This window comes from Microtus ochrogaster, chromosome 7 (genome assembly GCF_000317375.1).
Source record: "Microtus ochrogaster isolate Prairie Vole_2 chromosome 7, MicOch1.0, whole genome shotgun sequence".
NCBI classification, from domain to species: domain Eukaryota; kingdom Metazoa; phylum Chordata; class Mammalia; order Rodentia; family Cricetidae; genus Microtus; species Microtus ochrogaster.
The window spans coordinates 26111561-26125548 of NC_022014.1; the positions used below are offsets into that span (position 1 = coordinate 26111561).

General features: G+C 41.7%; 1 protein-coding gene across 2 annotated transcripts in view; it reads right to left on the minus strand.

The window, feature by feature from the left end:
• Positions 1-13988, minus strand: part of Zzef1 (zinc finger ZZ-type and EF-hand domain containing 1) — a 127134-nt gene that overhangs the window by 87560 nt on the left and 25586 nt on the right. For both annotated transcript variants that reach the window (XM_013347310.2, XM_026780042.1), the window contains exons 6-9: positions 13235-13445; positions 7105-7221; positions 6098-6276; positions 3503-3601 (exon numbers count right to left, since the gene is read on the minus strand). In XM_013347310.2, coding sequence (XP_013202764.1) covers positions 3503-3601; positions 6098-6276; positions 7105-7221; positions 13235-13445 — 606 coding nt within the window. The remainder of the gene's footprint in view (positions 1-3502; positions 3602-6097; positions 6277-7104; positions 7222-13234; positions 13446-13988) is intronic.

A 13988-nucleotide genomic window follows, 5' to 3' on the forward strand; every position in this document is an offset into this window, starting at 1 on the left:
TTCCTTCCTTCCTTCCTTCCTTCCTTCCTTCCTTCCTTCCTTCCTTCCTTCCTTCCTTCCTTCCCTCTCTCCCTCCTGACAGAGTCTCACTATGTAGTCTAGTAGGCCTGGAACTCACTATGTAAACCAGATTGGCCAAAAACTCACAAACAGCTGTCTGTCTCTGCTTCCCACTACTGGGTGGGATTAAAGGTGTGCCACCACACTAGGCCAAAATAAATACTTTTAAAGATTTTAATTATTAGTTCATTTAATTGTATGTGTTTGTGTGTGCCTGAATGTATACATGTGTGCTATATATAGGTGCTCACAGAGCCAGAAGAGGGCATCAGATTCCCTAGATCTGGAGTTACAGGAGATCTAAGACTACCTGATATGAGTGCTGAGAACTGAACCCAGGTCCTCTGCAAGAGCAGAAAGTGCTCTTAACTGCAAAACCACCTCTCCATCCCCAAAATATTTTTTTTAAAAGAAGGAATATATTGTAAAGGCTAAAATAGATTGTTCTGTACCTTTTTTTTTTGTTTTGTTTTGTTTTTCGAGACAGGGTTTCTCTGTGGCTTTGGAGCCTGTCCTGGAACTAGCTCTGTAGACCAGGCTGGTCTCGAACTCACAGAGATCCGCCTGCCTCTGCCTCCCGAGTGCTGGGATTACAGGCGTGCGCCACCATCGCCCGGCTTGTTCTGTAACTTATACATGCCTGCTGTGGCACAGTATACCTGCATTCACACACTCATACTCACATGTATAAGCATATACACTTAAAAATTAACTCTGTGTTTCCTTGTCTTGTCATTTAGCTTTTTTTTTTTGGGGGGGGGTTTGTTTTTTTTTGTTTTTTTGTTTTTTGAGACAGGGTTTCTCTGTGGCTTTGGAGCCTGTCCTGGAACTAGCTCTGTAGACCAGGCTGGTCTCGAACTCACAGAGATCCGCCTGCCTCTGCCTCCCGAGTGCTGGGATTACAGGCGTGAGCCACCATCGCCCGGCGCTTTTTTTTTTTTTTTTGAGACAAGCTATCACTATATAGTATATAGCCTATGCTGGCCTTGAACATCTGATATTCCTACCTCACACTGCTGAACGCTAAGATTATAGGTGTGCACAGCCATGCCCAGTCAGCTGCTCCCTACCTGCCAATAACAGAAATAAAAACTTAACCAGTCACAGAGTTAAAGAATTTAATGCATCTGTCCCTCCAGCTCCTATTAGCCAGTCATCCCTTAAAGACCCAAGCATTAGTGGCAATAACTTCCATTCAGAAGTTAAGGAACATCAGCTGCCTCAAATGTTAAGATTCCTTCCCTGAGCCTTCTTTGGGTTCCCAAAACTGAAACATCCTAGACAGAGAAGAAACTAGATGTGTGCCAATCAGAGAGTTTTTACTGTTCTAAGGGAAAGGGAAAACAAATGGTGTTCCTCTTGCACTGGCTCTTCAGGCCCAAGTTTCCAGACAGAGTTGTGTGAGGAGTGTCTAAGATAAGTTGAGGGCTTCTGTCCACACTCCACACCCTAAGCCACAAAAAAACAGAAAATCTACCTGCCATAGTCCAATCTAAAAATTCACCCATCCAAGGTAAAGAAAGTAGGAAGGGGAGGTGGCTGGCGAAGGATCCAGAGAGAATAAGGAAGTATTCAAATGAGGCTAGGGACAAGGCAAGCAAAAGTATCTTACAGGTAAGAGATGTCTGTGTATGTAGATTTTCAGACTGAACAGTGGTAAAAACCCACATTGTAAAGGAGAGGGAAATACTGTAAAGCATATGGAGGGATACTTTACAGCAGTTTGGGGAGTACTGTAAGTAGGTGGGGGGATAGTGTAAAAGCAGGTAGTGTAATAAGGCAGAGAATACACCTGTAGTCCCAGCAATCACAGGAGTCCAGGACAGAAGTCCAGGACAGGAGGATCATGAGGTCAGCCTGGGTGATACAGCAAGATCCTCTCTCAAAACACAACTACACCAAAAAGTCCACATTCTGATGCCAGAAAATGCTAGTTCCACACATAACAGAAAGAAAAGTTAAGATTCTTTAGAGTAGAGGAAAATTGCAGAGGATCTTTTGCAAAGTCATTTTGACTCTGACAAGTGAAGGGATGATAAAGGGGCAAAAAGCTGCCACCACCTCTTTCCAAGATCCTACCACACCTCCATCTTTTGGTGGCAGGCAAGCTAATGGCCTGCTGTGACTTTCAGTGAGGAAGACATATGGATGCAGTGAAGGAAAGCTCTTTGTGGAGGCTAAGGGGCTCAGGAGTGTAAGGAACCATCTTGTGCAAAATCTATTGCTTAAAAGTCACCAAGGACAGGAGTGCAACTGGGAGTGTCAATGGTGCCGAGAATGAACACAGGAAACAGGATGAGGAAGAGACAATGCTGGAGAAATGAAAGCCTGCAGGTTCCGAGGAAAGCTACAGCAAAACCAAATCTACAGTAGGAAGGGCTAGGACATCCCACTTTACTGAATCAGTAATATTCAAAGCAGTATAGTGAATAGAAAAGAGACATGCGCAAGCATGGATCAAGGCTACCGAGGTGGGGGGAAGGCTCATGAACATGTCTGTTTGGGGGAAAGAGCCAACAGCAGAATGAAGCACACACAAACATACATTTGTGCTAGTAATGAAAAGGTTGCCTTCAACACATCAACTTCCAGAGCAGCTGTAATGTTCCTAGAGATGCTCTCAGATATTTGGTGATAAGGACCCACTGCCTTTCTCAACACTTTAAACCAACTCAACAGAAAGTCCATTTAAACTTAAAAACAATTAAATGTGGTGGTACATGCCTTTAATACCAGCACCCGGGAGGCAGAGGCAGGCAAATCTCTGAATTGGAGCCCAGCCTGATCTAGAGTGAGTTCCAGGACAGCCAAGGCTACACAGAAAAAAACCTGTCTTGGAAAAAAAAATGCAGTCACTTTTTCTATTCCAAGAAGAGGAGTCCTTGCTTTTTAAAACTTCAATTTTGAACAGACCCAGGCTGTCAAATACTTAATGCTGTTACAGGTCATTACCCATCTAGGCGACAGCTAAACCAGAGTGTACAGAAGTCACTGCTGCCAACCTGAGGTGAAGACTAAATCTTTGGTGGCCCACGCCTGTAAGCCCAGTACTTAGGAAGCTAAAGCAAAAGGACGCCTTCAGTTAAAGGCTAGCCTAGGCTACACAATGAAACCCTGTCTCAAAACAACAAAATCCACTAACATCTAGGGGCTGAAGAAATGGTTTTGTAATTACCAGCACTTGCTGACTTCGATTCAGTTCCTAGCTCTTATGTGGGCTCACAACCATTCTAGGAGATATGATGCCCTCAAACTTGCCTCCTAGGGCACTAGGCACGCATATGCACATACATACACACAGGCAAAACACTAATATACACATTTAAAAATTTTATTTTCACAACACACCAAAAACACCAACATCTGAAAAATTTCAAGGCCAGAGTGTGAGTTCGCATACCTACCTCCTGTGCATACTAGCACTAGACCATCTAACACTTACCATCTCTTGTCCAGGGCTCCACAAGGAGGTTTTCAGGTCCTGACTTATCTTCTTTCCCTTTGACATCACAAGCCTGAAGAGTCAACTGGAGAGGTTTACCTGACCAAAGAAAAGATAGGGCAATTTTTAAGCTAGGTCCACAAAAAGATGAAATTGGTAGCAATATATAGCCTATGCCTACCCAGACTGCTAAAGCTTACCTGTATAAAAGGCAAAACAGGGGCCAGCACGATGCTGCCAAATCTGATGACCCAAGTTTGCAACTCAGGATCCACACAGTGCAAGAAGGAAAGAACTGACTCCTCCAAGTTGTTTCTGACTTACACAAAGTGCATGCATGCCTACACGCACATATGTTACACACATGTAAATGTAATTTTTAAAAAATTGGGGGAAGAAGTGCTGGGAGATGTATCAGAAGTTAAGAGTACATATGTTAGCCGGGCGGTGGTGGCGCACACCTTTAATCCCAGCACTCGGGAAGCAGAGGCAGGCGGATCTCTGTGAGTTCGAGACCAGCCTGGTCTACAAGAGCTAGTTCCAGGACAGGAACCAAAAGCTACGGAGAAACCCTGCCTCGAAAAATCCCCCCCCCCCCAAAAAAGAGTACATATGTTCTTCCAAGAGAACCTGAGCTCAGTTCCCAGCACCCACATCAAATGGCTCCTAACTCATAACTAAGCTCTGAGGATCTGACACCTTTTTCTGGACCCTAAGGGTGTCTGCGCTCATGTGACCATACCCAAACAAAGACATACTACACTCACATAATTAAGGAGTAATAAAAATAAATCTTAAAATATTTTAAATCGATGAATAAAAGGCCAAATAAGATGGTAATAGTAGACAAAAGTCGATACTACCACTATGTGCTTTCCTGAAAGAGAAAAGGCACTTTTCAGAAAATCACTTTTCAGAAACAAAGTACATTTCAATATATAGATGAATACTATATATTAAACATGTGGAAGGATTCCTAAGATATTGTTTGAAGTAAAAAACCAGTTTTATTGGATCCATATTTAAATATATAATGTTTCAGCTCTTCTTTCTTTAAATGATCTGCAGGAGGGTGATGGATGACTCAAAGAGCTAAAGTCAACCCTTGAATCTAATGGAGGAAGGAAAGAACTGACTCCCCAAAGCTGTCCTCAGACCTCCATACAGGCACTGTGGCATATGTGCACATCCCCATGTCATACAACAATAACAAATATATATATAAATAAATGCAGGAAAAATCTGAAAGTTTAAAGAATAAAAAGTCAAATTTTGCTATAATGAACTAAAAAAATTATTGTTTTATAATAATATAATAAGTTGGATGTGGTGGCACACACCTTTACTCTCAGGATGCAGGAGGCAGAGGCAGGTAAGTTTGAGGCCAACCTGGTCTACAGATTAAGTAGCCAGCCAAAGCTATATAGTGAGACCCTGTCTCTAAATAAAGAAGTAAATAAAAGCAAACACCCACTAAGCTCTAGAATAGCCAGAACTAATCACTGTTAGTCATATGCAGTCCCCTCCATACCCTTCCTCTCTCCTCTGCTCCCTGTCCCAACAACCTCAATAAGAATGGTTAATATTTCTTTTTTTTTAAAGATTTATTTATTTATTATGTATACAGTGTTCTATCTGTATGTATGCTTGCTGACCAGAAGGGGCACCAGATCTCATTACAGATGGCTATGAGCCACCATGTGGTTGCTGGGAATTGAACTCAGGACCTCTGGAAGAACAGGCAGTGCTCTTAACCTCTGAGCCATCTCTCCAGCCCCTGGTTAATATTTCCTAAAAACACTTCAGCTTCTAGATGCCACCTCAACTTCCCACCCAGTCATGCCTGTTCCTGGCTCATGGTTTCTCCAGAGACTTTGCTAGTGTAGAGAGAAAATGGATTGATAAGACAATTGTCTGACTTTAAAAGTTAAACATAAAATAAATCATAAAGTTGTATTATGTTGTACAAACAACATGGTAGGAATATCCCAGAAATGTCTATAATACTGAAGAGGACAGGATCAATCACTGAACTTAGCAATCACTGTGAACAGTTTTATGGGCACTGGGTTGAGATGTACTGGGTTCTCATGCTAGGTCATCAACAAAGTGTTGAGATGGACCCAGGCAGGGAAAGCAATGGCAGGCATACACTGTTCCTAAGCAGCTATGTTGTGGAGGCAATGATCCTCCTGCACCACATCTCAGTGAGCTCCCTCCCTCCAAATGAGAAATACTTTAACTTCCCAAGTCTCTCTACCAACACAATGACACACACCTATACTTCACCAAAGATGGCCGTGCTCAAAATGGCTACCACACCCAAGTCATTGTACTAGAAAATCCAAGAACCATCAGGAAACACATGGATGTCTTCTGCCAATCTGCCATAAATGACCCATAGATATCTTCCTCCTACCAGTTCTAGAGAAAATCTAGTCATGAGAAGATGTGCTCATCCAGGGATCAGGATACCACTATTACAACCCAGTCTACTCACTATCCAGAAAGACCAGAAGAGGCCAAAGGGCACCTGGAAAGGGTAGCATTATTATTTTCCACTGCCAGCATTTCCATCATGCCCAGGTCATTTACCATATTTCAGGAGCAGGTTCTGCCTGACAGATGCCATGGATGAGATGAGAGATGAGGCATCATAGCGTGTGTCCAAGTGGTCAGTGATGGTACACAGAGAGCTCATCACTTTGGCAATACTTCCTCTTGCTAGTGCAAAAGCCAGAAGAGTCAATTCTACCTCTGGAGTAGAACAGCAGCTACAAAGAACAAGCAAAAAACTTTTCACTTCCTAAAATACAAGAAAACCAGACAACTCAAACCTATACAATCAATCCCTATAAGTAAAATTAACCTGTCATGTGCTCCCTAGATGTTTACTAGAAATGCGGTTTCAAAATCCTTAAGATAGTCCAAGGAAAAACAGAATCAACTCGAGGGTCAGAAAATTAAATCCTCACCTTTGAAACTTTAATAATACAAAGCAATTTATTAAATCAAAGATAAATGAACTACTGCAGCCAGTCTCCACCAGGAATCCTTGGGAATGAGCTGGGTTGGACACAGAGCTAAAGGTGCATAACTTAAGAAGCATGAGAACTACTAGATCCACCCCCTTTATACATCTGTGCCTTTCCAAACACACCATAATGGAAACTGGAAGCTATCTGTGTATCTCAGGGAATAGTAAATGTCCTGAGGGCTTGCTGTGGGCAGCAAATGTCTTCACACCAAGTGTTCCATTCTATAAAGTTAAGAAGGCAACTTTTCCAGTTCTATAGGCAACTAACTAGGCTTGTTAGTCTATATGTAAGCAAGCTAACTTAAGACCACAATCTTAGCCTTGGATATATCTCTTCTAAACAAATCAGAGGCCCACTTCCTCTGTACCCCAATTCTTAAGGTCAAGGGATATTAGAGGTTACCAGGGTTAATTGAATTAGGACAGATTATTTCACTTTCTCTTTGGTTACTAAAAATGAATCATTTTTAGTGGAAACATTCTTCTAAATTTTTCTTAAGAACTGAATGAGAATATATGCCCTCCACCCCACACAAATTGTTCACCTCAGCATCCTTGATTTTACCTAGTTATCCTTAGGAGGAAGCTGTCCACTTCTTCCAGAACATTGGGAGACAGGAAAGTTGAGAAGTCTGCAGATCCTGGTGAGAGGGACAGTGGTGGCATGTGCTGCAGTGCCTTCCTAGAGAAGTAACATGTGCAATCAAAGCAAGGCCAGACATGACACTAGACAACAGGGCACCATCATATCTTATGCTGAAGAATCTTTTGAGCTAGTAGAGAGTATTCCTGTGGAGAGCCTGGTGTGCAATACAAATATTGTTTCCCTAGGAGTCATATACTAAACAGTTTTGTTTCTGTTAGGGAATATTATTTTAAAATATGTTGCTTTTTTTAATGCTGCATTTGTTTAACTCTGTGAAGCTGTGATTCTTTGCCTATCTAAAACACCTGATGGTCTAATAAAGCGCTGAATGGCCAAGAATGAGGCAGGAGCAAGGATAGGCGGGGCTAGCAGGCAGAGAGTATAAATAGAAGGAGAAATCTGGGAGGAGAGAACCGAGGAGGGTGAACAATGGGAGGAGGATGTTAGGGGTCAGCCACTCAGCCAGCCATGGAGTAAGAAGGAACATTAAGGTATAAATAAATAGAGAAAGATAAAAGTCCAGAAGCAAAAGGTAGATGAGTTAAAATAAGAAAAGCTGGCTAAACCGGGCAATGGTGGCGCACGCCTTTAATTCTAACACTCAGGAGGCAGAGGCAGGCAGATCTTTGTGAGTTCAAGGCCAGCCTTGTCTACAAGAGCTAGTTCCAAGGCTAGAGAGATGGCTCAGCAGTTAAGAGACTGGCTGCTCTTCCAGAGAACCTGGGTTCAAGTTCCAGCATCCACATGGCAGCTCATAACTGTCTGTAACTCCAGTTCCAGGGGGATTCAACACCCTAACACAGACGTACATGTAGGCAAAACACCAAAGTACATAAAATAAAAATAAATAATTAAAAAAAAGAGCTAGTTCCAGGACAGGCTCCAAAGTTACAGAGAAACCTCATCTCAAAACAAACAAACAAACAAACAAACAAGTAAATGGCTGGCTAGAACCCAGCCAAGCTAAGGCCAGGCATTTATGATTAAGAATAAGCTCTGTGACATTTATTTGTGAATTGGGTGGTGGCCCCAAAAGAATAAAATGTCGCACTACATGTTTCACTTTTTTCCTTTTCTGGACGAGTTCCCTGTGTAAAGACTTCCTTGGCTACCTGGAACTCATGTTAAAAGTTAAGTATAAAAGACACAGACTCATGAAAACTGTCCCCAAGACAGTGCTGTGTGGATTTAGTAGAAAGTTTGCTTTGTACCAGAACCTTAGAATCTATGGCATCTAAAGAGGTGCCACAAATTTTGTTGATTCCTCGGGAGATCAGCACCACCACATTTTCTGTGTCTGTTGTGGTCTTTTGGCCTTTTCACCTTAATGTTTGCTTTAAATTTATTTAACAGGTGATTACTGGATGCTAAAGGTGCACTGAGTACATGATTGTACCATGAAACACTTGAAGGTATGCCAAGAATGCATGAAAACATCATAAGCCAAGCATGGTGGCTCACACCAGAATTGTATATATATAGTGTATGTGTGTATATACACACATATAGGCTTACACACACACATATAGAATATATGTGAAGCAGGAGGATCACAAGTTTGAGGTCAACCTGGGTTACATGAGAGAGACACAGAGAGAGATTGAAATCTCTGTGTGTCTATGTGCACAAAAGAACAATGACAGAGGAACAGAAGAGGGTGTCAGATGCCCTGGAGTTGAAGTTACAGGTGTTTGTGAGCTTCTGGATAGGGGTTTGGGGAACTGATCTACAGTCTTCTGTAAGAGCATGAGCATTCTCAACTACTAAGCCATCTCTCTAGTCCATTATTATTTATTTAGGGTAGGGGTTTTTGTTTGTTTGGTTGGTTGGTTTTTGGTAGTCCTAAGGATTGAACCTAGGGTCTCTTACATGTTAGGCAAAGTATCAATCAGCCCTTTATTTTGTTTTCTTATGACAGGATCTTGCTATGTAGCCCAGGCTCAGTTTAAACTCACTTCATAGCCCATGCTGATTTCCAGCTCATGGCAATCCTCTTGCCCCAGTCTCACAAGTGTTGGAATTATAGATGTTTGTCACCATGCTTGACAATTTCTGCACTTGAAAATACAAACAATACAGCAACCTAACACAATGTCAGTTTCCTCTCTACTCTGGTTTTCCCTGCCTGCCTGCCAGACATTTGGAGCTGTGCTGGCAACTATGCTCAGATGCAGGTGTCAATAAAGGAAAAATCACATAATGTGGTATTCATTTTCTCTCATGCAAGTAAACATTTACTCTGCCCCAAATATATTTTTAGTTATTTCTCCTCAAGGCACATTTTTTTATTTTGTAATGCTTTTTAGATAACTGAACTTTAAAAGTCAGGGGAAGTGAAAGTACTATTGCATACATACTAAGAAAATGGAGCAAAAACATTCTGCCACAAAATGGTACATCATCAAAACAAACAAATAAACCCCAATAAGGGGTTGTGGTGTGGTGGCCTACACCTTTAATTCCAGCACTCAGGAGGTGGAGATAGGCAGGTCCCTATGAGTTCAATGCTAGCCTGGTATACATAGTGAGTTCCAAGATAGCCTAAGCCATGTAAAGAGACCCTTTCTCAGAACAAACAACAAAAACTAAAATTGACATTCTTCCTCTCCTTCTGAAAACTCAGTGCACACTGGTGAAGCTGTGGGTGACAGAGGCGCTGTGGCTGACCTATACTTGGATATGGAGCCTGAGCAGAGTGAGAGAGGTACCTGCACAAAGGGACAGACCAGTAATGGAATAAAGGTGCCAACCAGAATGAGGAGGGTGGCATGACACAGGATATGGGAACTCGGGGGACAAAAAGGCACCGTGGCAAGGATGCTCACATCAGTGGCTCTATTAATGACACTGGAACAGGAAGGATATGTGGAGGTTTTCTGCAAGGGCAGGGGCAAGGAACCCTGGTTGCATAGAGGAATACTAAGAAAATAAGCAAGTTAATGCATGAAAAACACCAGGAGCCACTTCTTACCATCTGAGAAGGAAACAACAGATCCAGAAACAGAGAAAACAAGAATGGGTCTCATGGTACTGAACTGGAGGTGGAAATACTCATGTAATGTCGGTTCTTAGTATTAAAGATACAGAAATATAGGTATGAATATACATATGTGTCTATATTTATTTTGATGTAAATGTGAGTTTGCTGGCTGTGTCTACTGAAAGGACCTGGGAGAAGTAACAATCTTATAGCAATGAGCTGAGTTTCAAAGTAGCATTCTCCAAGGACCTTGCTTGGGTAGTAACAGCAAAGCCCTGTGTGAAAAGAAAAAATGTGAAGGGTAACTATTTTATAATGACAATTATAAGAACAATGGGGAGCTAGACAGACAAGCAGATAGAAATAAATAGAGATACAATACAAAAGGACATACAAAGGCCTGGCGGTGGTGGTGCGCACTTTTAATCCCAGCAATCTGAAGGCAGAGACGGGCAGATCTCTTGTCAGTCTGAGGCCAGCTTTGTCTACAGAGCTTGTTTCTGGACAGCTAGGGCTGTCAAACAGAGAAACCCTGTCTCAAACAAACAAACAAACAAACACCTCAAAACAAACAACAACAAGAAGAAACAAAAACAAAAAAAACCCACAAACTCAGACCGAAGGGGTTACCTAACCAATCAAATCTGGGACCATGTGAACTTCAAAACTGTGGTTAGGGCTAAAAAGGGGTTACAAGTACTTGATGTTTTTGTCAAGGTGCTGGCACCTACATCAAGTTGTTTACAAGTGCCTACAACTTCAGTGCCAAGAGATCCAAGAATCTCTTCTGGACTCTGTGGGGAAGACACACATGTGTACACATAGACAAACAGGCACACACAAAAAACAAAGATTAAAAAATAAGCTTGGTTAAGGGTAATGGTGGTGCATGTCCTTAATCCCAGCACTCGGGAGGCAACAGCATGTGGATCTCTGTGAGTTCAAGGCTAGCCTGGTCTACAGAGTGAGTCTAGGACAGTTAGGTCTAAACAGAGAAATGCTGTCTTGAAAAACTAAAAGAAAAAAAAAACAAACAAAAAACTGTGGTTAACTATAAGCCAGTGTATAAATCAGGGATCTGTAAAGCCTTACTTAATGTAAACAGAAAGTTTGATGGTGGTGGGATTTACATAGCTATAAAGTACCTCCTTACCAAATAATCAATAACAACAAAAAAAATAATTCTAGAGTTGAAAAAAAAATCTGACAACAAAGTTGACACAAGTAGTTCTAAGAACATGACAATCTGTGGTTTTGCCACCAGATGGAATGCAACAAGAGCATAGCACCACTTCTGTGACATTGTTGCACAATATCATATATATTTACATATACATATACATTTGTCAGTGCAAAACATAACCAGGCCTAGTGGCACACACTTGGGATCCCAGCACTTGGGAGGCTGAGACAGGAAGATTGTGAGTTGCAAGCCAGACTGGCTACACAATAAGGCTTTCTGAGTCAAGCAAAATGAAATTAAAAACCCAAATCCATTTGTGATGAAAAATTGGATGCGCCAGAATCATAGAGTACTCTTCAAAATAATTGACTTGCAATTTTCAGAGGGGTAAAGTGCTGCATCAGGTGTTTGATTCAAGCAGGTCCGTGGAAGAAACAGGGTCTCTCTAGGATGACTTTTAGCCTTGCAGCTACAGAGAAAACAACTTCTGGTGAACTGACTGACTGTACCTTTGCAAAAGTCTTTTTTATTGTTACACAATTTACACCTTTAGCAAGTCAATTTCCCCATACCATAGACTCTTATCTGAAGCTCTGCAAAGAGACAAATGCCAAAGCAATTTCCAGTCACAGGACATCTGTTTTCTGAGTCCTCCCACAACCAAGTTTTACATAGGCTTTGAACCTTTTAAGAAGCACTCAGATAAGATTTACATACTTCAAACAGAAGGTAGTGGACACAAAAGGTAGTAGACACAAAAGCCAGGTGCTAACATTCCGGAATCAAATCAGCTGCAAAGTTCTGCAGGAACTCTCCAGAGTCAAAATCTGTAGTCTAGGTCTGTAGATCAAACTGGCCTTGAACTGAGGGATCCACTTGTCTTGGCCTTCCAAGTACTGGGACTAAATGTGTGCACCACCACCACCACACTTATCCAGTTTTTTATCTTTGTTTTTATTTTTGTGTGCCTGTTCATCTGTGTAAACTACATGTACATTCCCAGCAATAAAAATGATTTTAAGGCAGGACTGAAGGATGGGGGGGTGGCCACTTCTTCCCAACTGATTCAGCATTGCCAGCAGTGTCACTTGCTGACAAGTTGTACTAAATAACACTAATCTCAAAAACGGACAGGAGAATAAATACTAGACTCCTCCTTCATACCCATACTTGACAGCTATACTAATGATGCATTCTGTTATGAACCCACATGCAATATACTAGCAATTCATTATTACAGAAGCACCTTTTAAAAATCAGGGTCTTACTAAGTAGCCCTGTCTAGCTGGAATTTGCCATAAAATGCAGACTCACTTCAAATTTGCATCAATCCCATCTACACCTCCCCAGTGCTGGGGCTTTTGCTCTACATGTTGCTACTTGACTGTGGGGCCCCTTCAACAAGAGAAAACTTAGTTTACTATCACTGAAAATATTTAACTCACTAGTGAAAAGAGTTCCCAACATGAGAGTCCAAAAACCTAGATCCAAAGTGACTCATCCCTGCCTGGTCATGTGACTCTGGAAGATCACTAGATCCTCAACCTACAAAATGAGGATGACTTACAGAAGCACTTCAGTATCTGCAGGTAAAACAAGCCAACATTTTAAATGCTCTGTCCAATAGTAAATGTTACATAAATGCTTAACTGTTTCTGATGCATAAGGAGTGGAGACAGCGTGGCTGACTTCAGGTCAGGGAACTAATGAGCTAATGAAGAAAGACACTGGAGGAACTGTGTCAGCAGGGCAGAAGGTGGAACAGACGCTTCTTTAGTCTACGAACAGAACATCAGAGGAGCAGCGTCCTGAGGCAGGGTTAGTCAGGATGCTCCCTGGAGGCTGAAGAAGTGCACCTTGACAACAAGGGAACTGTACTGACTTACTGAGTATTGTGCAGCACGGTCTGGACGAAGGCAGGATTTGTCTCCATAGAAGCTGTCACCAGGGATGTCAGCAGAGACCAGTACCATATTGCAGAGGCATCAGAGACTGAGACTCCAGATTTCTTAACTCTCTGAAAGCCAACAGCCCTCAGACCATGAATCCTAGTGTCACATCCATCACTAAGACAACGCTTTATGTTTATCTGGACATCTGTAGAGCACAAACAACAAGTTCAGCGCTAGATTAATGTCTTTAAAGGGTCAACAAATAGTAGGCTCTCAACTAAAAGCAAAATGGAAAATTGTAAAGATATATTTTGGTAACAGAAATAAATAATGTGTACAATAGAACTAGCATAGAATTAACCTGTCACAAAAACAGTGAGAAATCTAAGAAACTGTAAGAAAAATGTGTAAAGTTAGGAGTGATTTATAAAAGTTCTTCAGAATTTTATGAATCTTGTAAAATACATTTTATAAATTCCCACTTAATGCATGGTTTGAACCTTTCTAGAATCCTAGAGTTTGCAGTTTCAGTATCTGGCTCCGAGACAGTTGTGAGAGGTCTTTTTAACAACCAAGTCCAAATAGTGGATGTAGACATGACTCACATTCATATGTCACAAGGGAATCCATTTAAAAGGACACAATTTAGGCTAGGCGGTGGTGGTGCACGCCTTTAATCCCAGCACTTGGGAGGCAGAGGCAGGTGGATCTCTGTGAGTTCGAGACCAGCCTGGTCTACAAGAGCTAG